Here is a 10,518-nt window from a genome sequence, read left to right as displayed (position 1 = left end):
CTCCACGTAGCAGAAACATATGATTGGTTTGATCTATATCCATACGTGGTAATCAAGATCGTAATTACAAATATACCGAAATGTAAAAAAAGTGGGCATGAATAGAGATTTGAGTTGATCAAGCTTAATAAGGCTCGAAGTACCGTTCTATAGTTTGATTACATTCGAGTTGGTTCAAATTCAGGTCGATCAGAACAAGTTTCGCCTTAAATCAAACCCGAGTTATTTTAAAATCAAACTGAGCTTGATTTATTTTTATTGAGAAATCCATCGGAACGTCAAGCTCAATTCACGTGCCTATCACGTGATCTTCTCCTCCTTCCCCCCACAACACGAAAGGCCCCCACCTTTTCGGGCCCGCTCGGCCATAAAGCTATTATAAAGTAATAGGAAAAGAACAAAGAACGCGAAGGTTCCCAAGAGCAGCAGAAGCAACCATGAGTACTATGAAGTTTTGCCGCGAGTGGTACGTGTACACCGCTCTCTCTCTCTCTCTCTCTCTCTCTCTCTCTCTCTCTCTCTCTCTCTCTCTCTCTCACCTCTTTCTTCTCTGGAGTCAGCAACAACATACTATACCCGAAGGAAGACAGGGAGCAAAAGGCCCTCCTCTTCGCCTGCCGCAACTGCGAGCATCAGGTATTTCCGCCTCCTTTCCTCTTCCTTCTCCCCTAACTTTCTTTCTCTAATTCTTTTATGGAAGATTGCTGCGTTGGGTTATGGTTGCTGGCATTGCTAGGGTTTCCTTTTCCTTCTTCTTGATGCAACGGAAGATGGTGAGAAGACTTAACGTCCGCTAGGGTCGCTCTGTTGTGTTTCTTCCATTCTTTTGGATTGGTTGGTGAGGTGAATTTAAGGTGCCAAAAATTTGTGGGATTTTCCTGATTGTTTATGAGGAATTTTTTCATCTGTTCGAGTTAATGCCGAAGCGGGGCGTAGGAGTTTCTTGCGTACTTTTGGATCTGTCATTAATCGCCTGATCTGACTGGCTCTCTAATTATTCTTTTTTTATATATGCCAAACTTATATTATTATTTTTCTCGCTCTGTTTTTTGCTATGAATTTAGTGGTACTGAATTGAAGCTTGTACTGAAGCTGAATTCTCATCAATGTAGGAGGTGTCTGATAACAACTGTGTTTATAGAAATGAAGTACATCACACTGCTGGTGAGCGTACCCAGATCTTGCAAGATGTAGCTTCTGATCCCACTCTTCCTCGAACTAAGACTGTCAGATGCTCTGAATGCGGTCATCCTGAAGCAGTATTCTTCCAGGTTCGTCTATGCGAATATGTTGCAACAAATCATTTATCTAGAATTGTTGGAATGATATGACTTTTTCTCGTAAAAAAATGGTTGATTTTGTTGTACGTATTGAAGTAGTAAGTTTCGTCGAGCAATTTCATTTGTTATCTTCCAATGTTTTACCAATTGAAGGTGGAAAGATTTTGGTAAGAAAAAATAAGCAAAATGTTTCTGTCCTGACTTCTTGGTTTTGTTTAGGATTTTCCTGTCTTGCTACAAACCTGATTTGGTAAAACACGAAAATTAATTTTAATTTTACAAAAATATCAACAATTAAAAAGGTAGGCTAATGTGTTTGGTCTTCATGTTTCATATGTCTGAGATTTTCGGATATCTGATTAACTACAGTAAGAAGTCCAGTGATAAATTTCTTCTTTTTTTGCTCTTTTCAAAGACCAATTTTTATGTCCTTGACACCTTATTTCAATCTCAATTGCTAATTTTATGAATTTCGTTTTTGTCTTGGTTTGGAGGACTGCAAATTTTCTCTGTTAATCTATTTGTCTACTCAGTACATGTCTTAACCAATTTCTAGCTTCACTTCAGTGCTTTTTAGTGTAATCGGTGCTACTTCATCTCTATGCTACCCTTGAATTGTCATTATTTGCTCAAACTGTTGTCATTTTACTATTGTACTGTACCTCAGTGGACATTAGTTCGCCACTACTAATTCTTTTGTTTTGGAGTTTTTTTTTTAATGTTTTGAACCTGTTGATTCTTTTTAATGTAAGAGGCAATAATGGTTAAATGGATATAAATTCCAGTAGAGTATCTCGTGCAAGAAGTATTTATATCTCAAAAGTTATGTACAATTAGAAGACTTAAGCATTTTGTTTATGAACTATAGTAGGGAACTGGGTAAGGATTTTTTTTTTTCAATGAATGTCATAGCATACATATGTAGCTATTGTACCTAACCGAATGAAACATTTGTAACTCATAATATGCAGTAATAGTACAGCCACCATATGCATTTCTATACAACATTCTCATTAATATTCCACTTATTCCAGACTTTTCCTTTGGCCTACCAGAATTATGCCTTATTCATGTCCCATTTCCATGTGAAATTTTATCCATTTGCTGCATGATTATCATGTATGTCCTACTTCTTGGAGATGTATGTAGAAGAGGCAGAGAAAAAATAATGCATTGTTTTCTGACATTCTCTATTCCTACTTAAGTTCACTCTGCTTCTCTTTGTATAGTCTTATTGTAGCCCGTTTAACCCTATTCGAGGAAGACATTTTTTTTTCAGCATTCAAAATAGTGGATTGTTTTATAGCCTCGCAATTTCCCTTACGTTTTTCAAATTCATATCTCAACTATAGATGGATGATATGGTATACTTTTGTGGAGATGCAGGCTACCGCAAGAGGGGAAGAAGGCATGACTCTCTTCTTTGTCTGCTGCAACCCAAACTGCGGTCATAGGTGGAGGGATTAATGAATCTGAGGCCAATCTACATCCTTTTGCACTTTGACATAAGACCCCTGCCAGCTTTAGGAAGCCCACAGTCCTGAGCCTAACCAAACAGCTTCAATCTCTTCTTGTTTTTAGTTCCTGAACTGCGCATGTATGACAGTATACTAATGTGGGACTTCGTTTATTGTATAATGATTTTGCTTTCCATGAGGTGATATTTAAAGAGAGATTTTATCACAGTGATACTTAAAGAGAGTTAGATTTCTATCTGTCAAGTTTTTCTGATAGTGATGCATTTGTCCAAGCTTCGAAAGATATAATGATGCATTTGTCCAAACTACATCTCTTCTGTGGTTTGTCGCACAAGCTTTGAAATTTCTCAGGTGTAGCTTTCAGCTTTACAATGGCTTTCAGTTTTCCTTGCCGCCTTCTGTTTCTTTATCTTGAAAGAAAAGACTTTCGTGACAATGAGCACAGGTCAGGAAACAGCTCTAAAGAGATAAAATCTTGCGAGGATTGTAAAATAAAAGATAGAAAGAGAATTTAAAATATCACCTTATTTTATCCAGCGAACTAAACAAATATCTGGTACAGGAAAACGCTGGAAATATTTTTGACCACAGATCCCGCTGAATAAACAAACATAAAGCAGGAACTCCGAGTTACACTTTATGTCGAACAGGTTGAAGGCAAGATTAGTTAGAGGTATCGAAGGATTAACCGCGAAGGGGAGTGGTAGAACCGATGGGATCGCTTCCTGTGGCGAACGTCCAGGCCCTTGCCGGTACTTATGACGGAGATGAGGTGCCTCCGAGGTACGAGAGGCCCGAGAGGTCGTCGGATCACGTGATCTGCGACGGCTCCGTCGAGATTCCCCTCATCGATTTTCATAGGTTGCTCGATCCCGAGTCTTCTGTGGATGAGTCTGCGAATCTGGATCGGGCTTGCGAGGAGTGGGGATTCTTCCAGGTAATTTACCTCTTGGAGCTCGCTACGGTAAAGCTTATTATTAGCTAGTTGGGTACTCTCTTGGCAAGACTTAGAAGTACCCTTCTCTTAGGGCCACCTTTGAGATACATGCATTGTTGTTCTGCGATCAGAATAGGAGCTTAGTTGACTGTTAAATTGTAGAGATATAGTTCATGTAGTATTCGAGAACATGGTATCCTACTGTAATTTTTGGAGAATTTTGTTATATTTGATGCACAGTAGGCAGCTTTCCATTTTGCACCCCGCATTAGTAGTTATTTTGGTTCGAGCTTTGTCTTTCCACAACTATTAAGCTGAAGCGTTATATATGCGTGCACTGAGCCACACCAACTGGTTGATGAGCTTAATATTAAGAATTGACAGTTTTTTTGGTTGAATTTAGAAATGCAAGGTTTGATCTAGAAATTGCGGAAAGATCTGGTTTGAAACAGATTATAATTGATGATGCTGAACTGAAAAATGCCCTCGTATACTCTTCTCTTTGATATATAATGAGGTTTAAACAAATTTAAGAGCAAAGGTATCCTAGTTTTGTACTAACTAGGCATTATTACTTTGCTTTGTTTGAACAGCTAATAAATCATACAGTTCCTGCTGAACTGATTGAGAGAATAAAGGTTGACATTGTGGAGTTCTTCATGTTGCCTTTGGAGACTAAGAACCGATTGGCTCAGCAACCTGGGCAGCTCGAAGGTTATGGTCAGCTATTTGTGGTCTCGGAGGAGCAGAAACTAGATTGGGCAGACATGCTTTACCTAAGTGGGCAGCCGGTTTGTAACAGGAACATGAAATTATGGCAGGAACTACCTGTTACATTCAGGTAACAATGCAATGACTTTTAATTGGTATGATTATTCTGAGTAACCACAATGATAAAGCTTCGATGATTTAAAGAAAAAAGTGTAGGGACAAATAACTTCATCTCTTTTTTCTATGTATCTAGTATTTCTTTTCTCCGAAGTGATGTGATTGATGAAGAACGAGGGACCAAAAATTGCAAACAACTAGGTTACATGTATCATTCTCTTTACAAGTCAGAAGAACATTGGCATTTGCATGAGTACCTTCCCATATGATATCCTGAAGAGCATTAAGCTGTTGCTTCGATAATCAAGATGTACATAACTGAATATAGAATGATTGGATTATTAATTGAGTTTGCATCAATAAATATACCCTTCTTCAATAGCATACGTGTCAATTTGATGGTGGTACCAGGCAAGTAAACAGTGAATATCAAACTTGGTTTCATCTACTAAAGCTTTCAAAGAGAGAAGTATGTTTATATTTCTGTTCTAAAAGACTTTGTGGTTGTGATTAAGTATCAGGAACTACTATCTGGCAATTTGCGTTGTCATCTTAATGCTCAATCAGATAGGAGGCAACTCCCTCTCTTGGCTCATCTTAGGCATGTTGATGTTTTAGATAATTTGTATTTTGGTTGATCGAAAAACTTACTATTGGACAACCCGTTTGCTATTGTCATCTGCTCCTTTAATCATCAGAATTCTTCAGGACTACTCTGGACAAATATTCCTTGGAGGTGAAGAAAGTAGCAGATTGTCTACTGGGTGTCATGGCTAAGAACTTGGGACTAAAACCAGAGGTAATTAATGCCCAATGCGATGATGGGATACAGACATTCAGGATAAATTACTATCCTCCATGCCTCCATTCTGAGAAAGTTCTAGGCATTTCCCAGCATTCTGATGCTGGTATTCTAACGTTGGTCCTTCAAGTAAATCAAGTTCAAGGTTTACAGGTTAAGAAAAACTGCAGCTGGGTCCCTGTCAAGCCTCTTCATGGTGCTCTGATCGTTAATGTTGGCGACATATTTGAGGTAATAATATATCATCATGGGAAATAATTTGTATTTGATATGTAGGATGATTTTGGCTAAATATATGCTATCTTGTCTTTTGATGTTATCAATGAACAAATATATATATATATATATATATATATATATATGAACTACCATCTGTTAAGAGTTTTTGTTTCATTGGGTCTACATCATGTTTCCTTTCTTTGTAGATCTTCACTAATGGAAGATATAGAAGCATTGAACACAGGGCTATAGTGAACAAGGAGCAAGAACGGCTTTCAATCGCTGCTTTTCATAGCCCAAACATTGATGCCATGATCGGCCCCCTCCGCGAGCTTGTAAAAGGTGCAGATGAGATTTATAAGACTATGGACCATGAGAACTTCAAGAGGCTCTTCTTCTCATCTAAACTAGATGGGAAAAGCTTCTTGGATTGCATGAAGTTAAAAATCCCTCAATGAAGAGAATCTATTCATGGCTGCTTTTAATCAGTTTTTCATTGGAAGATGCATCTGCTGATGTTAGTATTGGCTGCTGTTAAATGTGTAGTGTTGTATGATGTTTACACATAATAAGTTGCAGTACTCTCCATGCATTAGATAGCTCTTTCTTCTGTCCTTGTGAGATAAATTTGGCAAGTATATTTTCTTAACAATTGTACTAGTGATCGATCGTATGACCAATAACAACATGTCGAAGAAAAAATATTGTAAATAACCTCAGAAATTTCTCAACATGGAAGTAAAATGATAAATTTAGTTGGTATCCTCTAACTTAGCGTTAAATCCTATGCAGTGGAGGAAAGTTACTAGATTCCAACTTAAAAGACCATCGATCCCTTGGAGGATTCAGCGGTCCACCACTCTCTGATACTTCTCATTATTTGATGTTATCACATCTATACTAAAGTTCTTAATCCACGCGATTACCAACATAAACGTGTAGCTATAATTTAATTAAGAACTAAAAGTTAAAAACTCGTACCATGATTTCTTGTAGAAAGTGATATCTAAACGTTACAAGCTACAGAGGAAGTTACAAGGAAATTAATTATTTTTACGTGTGAAGTTAATGTCAACTTGGTAAGTGCTTAATCTGGCTTCGAGGAAACTCCTATGAGATCCAATTACGTGAGAGTTTATAAGTTAAATCATGGCTCTTAATTACGTATTAACTCACTTAACCGGCTGCCGACTTTATATATATTATTCTATTTCCGTCCCTTTCCGTGGTTGGCCTCGAAGGCTCGAACTCATCGTAGAAAGAGCAAATAGACACGTGTTAGTGTCACTCAGTAGCACATACGTATATTTATAACGGGCCACGTGTGTTTAGGAGAACTCAATTGGTTTCTAAGAGCCAATTCACTTGGAAGAAGAATAAATTCATATACTAATAATGGCTAGAATTAGAACTTATACACCAGGATTAAAACTGCAAATTATACCATTTATTGGTTGATGTTGATAAGAGGTTTTGGTTTTGAGGGATGGAATGGATAATAAATTCCATGCATCACCTACTTATCAAACATGGGGATCATTTGCCGTATGCAAAACTTGGGCGTATCAAATACCGGTACATACGTGCTAATTTTTTCGACAACGTGTAAAGTACCGATTTGCTGAAAAGGCTGGAAGGGTGTACGCGACGTAACAGCCAACCGAGTTCCGGACCCGACAAAGGAATAAATTAGTAACACTCGTAAGCTCCCATACGCTAACACGTTGTGTACTCAGATACGATATCCCGTCGTTATCCACCTCCCTATCTAGAGGGATGGTGAAATGCCAGGGATGCCCCTCTGGCCCAGCTAAATCAACGCCACTTTTTGCTTTTCCACGTACAGATTCTGGTCGGGCGTCGTAATTTCGTACAAGTCGAGGGGGTGAAAGGCGCAGCCATAACAAGGGCGTGAATAAGATATCGGCCAACAACGAGGAAGGTGCATACGAGCTTCCTGGTGTCAGGAAGAGCAGCGTCGTCTGTCCCAAGTTGTATTCGGAGGTATCCGATGGATAGGGACCACACGTGACGTTTCCTCAGGAGTAGGATTAATCGGAGAATCGGACGGCTCAAGACGTGGGAAGCTATTCATCGGACGGTCTATATGCTCTCATTCTCTCGAAGAATGTTTACTACTAGTTGCAGATACATCCAGGGTTGCAGGAATTTCCTGCAATCAAGGTAAGTCGGCAGCGTATCGTTGGATGGGACGAATGCCAAGTGTCTATATTTTAGGAAATTCCTGCATAAGGCTTGCACAGTTAATTGAGCAGTTGCAGAAGAATTCCTGCAGTTACGCAGCCCGTGACCGGCCACTGCAATAAAGTACACAGATGCAGGGAATTCCTGCAGTTTGGAGCTGAAGACAATCTCGTCTGGTGAGAATTAACTAGCTTGCGTGGATTGGTTAATTGTGGTGGGGTGGAGGATAACTAGCTAGTTGTTGCAGTAACTTTAATATGTACTCCACGGTAAACCTTGGTAAAAGTTTCACTTATATTAAGAGTTTAACACCTCGCCAGACTGGAGTGTGAACATAAGATAGAGAGATATCAATGCATCCTTCCCTCTCTTCTCTGCTGCTAGAATCCACTTTGGTCTCTGTGACCAGCTTTACTTCCCTTTTCCAGTACTAGTTGGCCGGAAAATGACATCATAGAGAGAAACATAGCAAGAGCGAGAAAAGAAAGAAAGAAAGAAAGAAAGAAAGAGTGGTGAGTGACACAAAGATGGCTTTAGAGTATGAATGGGGCAATCCAGCTGCAGCTGCCGCAGCAATGCTACTCTTCGGCGAAGACTCCGGCTCGAACACCGGGCATGAGCAGGCGATATCTCTTGATCACTATGGCGGACACATCACCGTCGGCGACTACTTCCCTCAGCCGCAACCCTTGACCGCCGCGGCCCTATTCCCTGCTTCGCTGTCGTCCGCCTCGTCGTCGTACAATCCACGATACGGCTTGGCGTTACCGCCGCCGCCGACAAGAATAGGTCTAAACCTCGGGTTGCAGACGTACTTCTCGTCTGCGCCGCGCGAGGAGGAGCTGGTTTTAGGGCCTCGGATTTGCCGGCGGCGGACCCGCACCGCTCGGTGCCAAGCCGAAGGGTGCGGCGCCGAACTCACGCATGCCAAGAACTACCACCGCCGTCATAAGGTGTGTGAATTCCACTCCAAGGCTTCTATTGTTCTCGTTGCCGGACTCTCTCAACGCTTCTGCCAACAATGCAGCAGGTGAATATCACACGCTAGACTTCACGTTTAACACTAAATATTATTAAGTTCCTAACCATGCTTTACTATATTTGGGAATGTCGGTGAACACGTATAGGTTTCATGTGCTGTCTGAGTTTGACCAAGGTAAGAGGAGCTGTAGAAAGCGGCTAGCGGATCACAACCGTAGAAGGAGAAAGTCGCAGGATTTATCAACGGCTATCATTAGCTCTCAGCCAGCTGATAACACTACCAATAGCAGCAATAGTAGTGTTACTACTACCAACTCAGCGACTAAGCCGGAGAAGGACTTGTTCAATACCAATTTCAGCAATGGCAACAATAATAATAATAATAATCACAGCTCGGCTTCCTTGGTATTCATGGCTGGGTGCAACCCACATGAGATGGAGTCCTCCGTGACACACGTGTCATCGCCGTTAGGTACGCCATCGCCTCCAATGGCACTCGGGCTCGGGTGCGGTGGCGGTGGTGATGACATCGGTGGGATATTGACGACGTCATCAACCGGGACATCGGCGACGAGCATCTCCTTCCTGCAGAGATTTCCTGGATGGGATTAGGCCGAGGGTGGCAAAGTAGTAATATTAATTATTAGAGAGATCTGCGTACTAGAACAAGTGGATCAGTAGTATGTAGTTTTTTCTTTTTCTTTTTCTTTTTCTTTTTCTTTTTGGAACTAATCATCTACTGTTCCTCCCTAATAAGAGTAATCTCAGCTTTAGTTGGAAAACTATCGACTTAATACTATAATTTAGTTGTGGCTGTCTTAGAAGGACAGTATTTTTGCATGAATACCTCTCAAAAATTATTTATTTACATGTATACTCTTTAATATCGTAATCTTTTGCTCTGGTACCCTTCAGGCTAATTTTTCACGACTATAAGTTAAACTCTCAATAGTTTAACCGACGAAGATACTCTTATCCCCTTACTATTAACTTATAAAATTTTATGTTTTTGTTAACTTTAACGAGAAAATTTATGCAAAAAATTAAGAAGAGCTTTAATTAAAATAAAAATATTTTCTTTTTCCTAATGACCTTGTGAGTTTGCAGAGTAGGGACGAAGAGGCCAATAGAAATGGCATCTTCTCGGTAATTGAGCGATGGTGGGATTCTTTCTTTCTTCATGATAATTGACTACTGCACGTTTTAAATCATCTGACCAGTGAGACAGAATCTATAAAATGCACCATAGCAAGAGAGAGGAAGTGCCTTTTATCCTCATTTGTGTCTATCTCCAATGATTGCCTTGGAAGTCGATATTAATTGAGCATAATTCCTGGTACTCCACCGAGTCAGGCTTGTTAAGACTTCGATCCAAGTGCAAAATTACAACCATTTAAATTTATTTACTTCCCTTTATATTGGAGATGGTCCTGTGATTCGTTTCAGCTGCTAGGTACTGATGTGTTTGTTTTTCTATCAGAAGTGCAATTTAGCTCTAAGTACGTACTAGACTGTGTTTGTTTTTCTGAACAATTTCGTTATGACTTGGTACTGATGCCAAGGACAGTTAAGACGGTCCTTAATACTTCAGTAAACGAAGACGAAATGGATTCTGTGTGCATCCAATAAACAACACGGTCCTACTTGCTCGGTGAACAACAGAATACAACCATGCACCCAAGAGACAACATGATACTTGTGGGACTCTTCATTTAGATGCCTTAAGCCAGAATGGATGAAGTGAAGTGCAATTGTCTCAACAGCGAGAGTAGAACAATATGAGTTTCT

General features: G+C 40.0%; 3 protein-coding genes across 3 annotated transcripts; all 3 read left to right on the top strand.

The window, feature by feature from the left end:
* Nucleotides 1-359: 359 nt before the first annotated feature.
* Nucleotides 360-2,995, top strand: LOC140793956 (DNA-directed RNA polymerases II, IV and V subunit 9A-like). Its single transcript, XM_073145747.1, has 4 exons — nt 360-466; nt 561-636; nt 1,113-1,271; nt 2,667-2,995. The coding sequence occupies exons 1-4, from the start codon at nt 438-440 to the stop codon at nt 2,745-2,747; spliced, it is 345 nt and encodes a 114-aa protein (XP_073001848.1). The 5' UTR covers nt 360-437; the 3' UTR covers nt 2,748-2,995.
* Nucleotides 2,996-3,355: 360 nt separating this feature from the next.
* Nucleotides 3,356-6,143, top strand: LOC140793955 (S-norcoclaurine synthase 1-like). Its single transcript, XM_073145745.1, has 4 exons — nt 3,356-3,695; nt 4,289-4,536; nt 5,232-5,556; nt 5,751-6,143. The coding sequence occupies exons 1-4, from the start codon at nt 3,471-3,473 to the stop codon at nt 6,000-6,002; spliced, it is 1,050 nt and encodes a 349-aa protein (XP_073001846.1). The 5' UTR covers nt 3,356-3,470; the 3' UTR covers nt 6,003-6,143.
* Nucleotides 6,144-8,006: 1,863 nt separating this feature from the next.
* On the top strand, nt 8,007-9,512 carry LOC140794189 (uncharacterized). Its single transcript, XM_073146104.1, has 2 exons — nt 8,007-8,779; nt 8,877-9,512. The coding sequence occupies exons 1-2, from the start codon at nt 8,277-8,279 to the stop codon at nt 9,340-9,342; spliced, it is 969 nt and encodes a 322-aa protein (XP_073002205.1). The 5' UTR covers nt 8,007-8,276; the 3' UTR covers nt 9,343-9,512.
* The last annotated feature ends 1,006 nt before the right edge of the window (nt 9,513-10,518 follow it).

This window comes from Typha latifolia, chromosome 8 (genome assembly GCF_019914945.1).
Source record: "Typha latifolia isolate L0001 chromosome 8, TyphaL0001v2, whole genome shotgun sequence".
Taxonomy (NCBI): domain Eukaryota; kingdom Viridiplantae; phylum Streptophyta; class Magnoliopsida; order Poales; family Typhaceae; genus Typha; species Typha latifolia.
The sequence above is the reverse complement of the archived record's forward strand: the minus strand, read 5'-3'. Positions and strand labels throughout refer to the sequence as shown.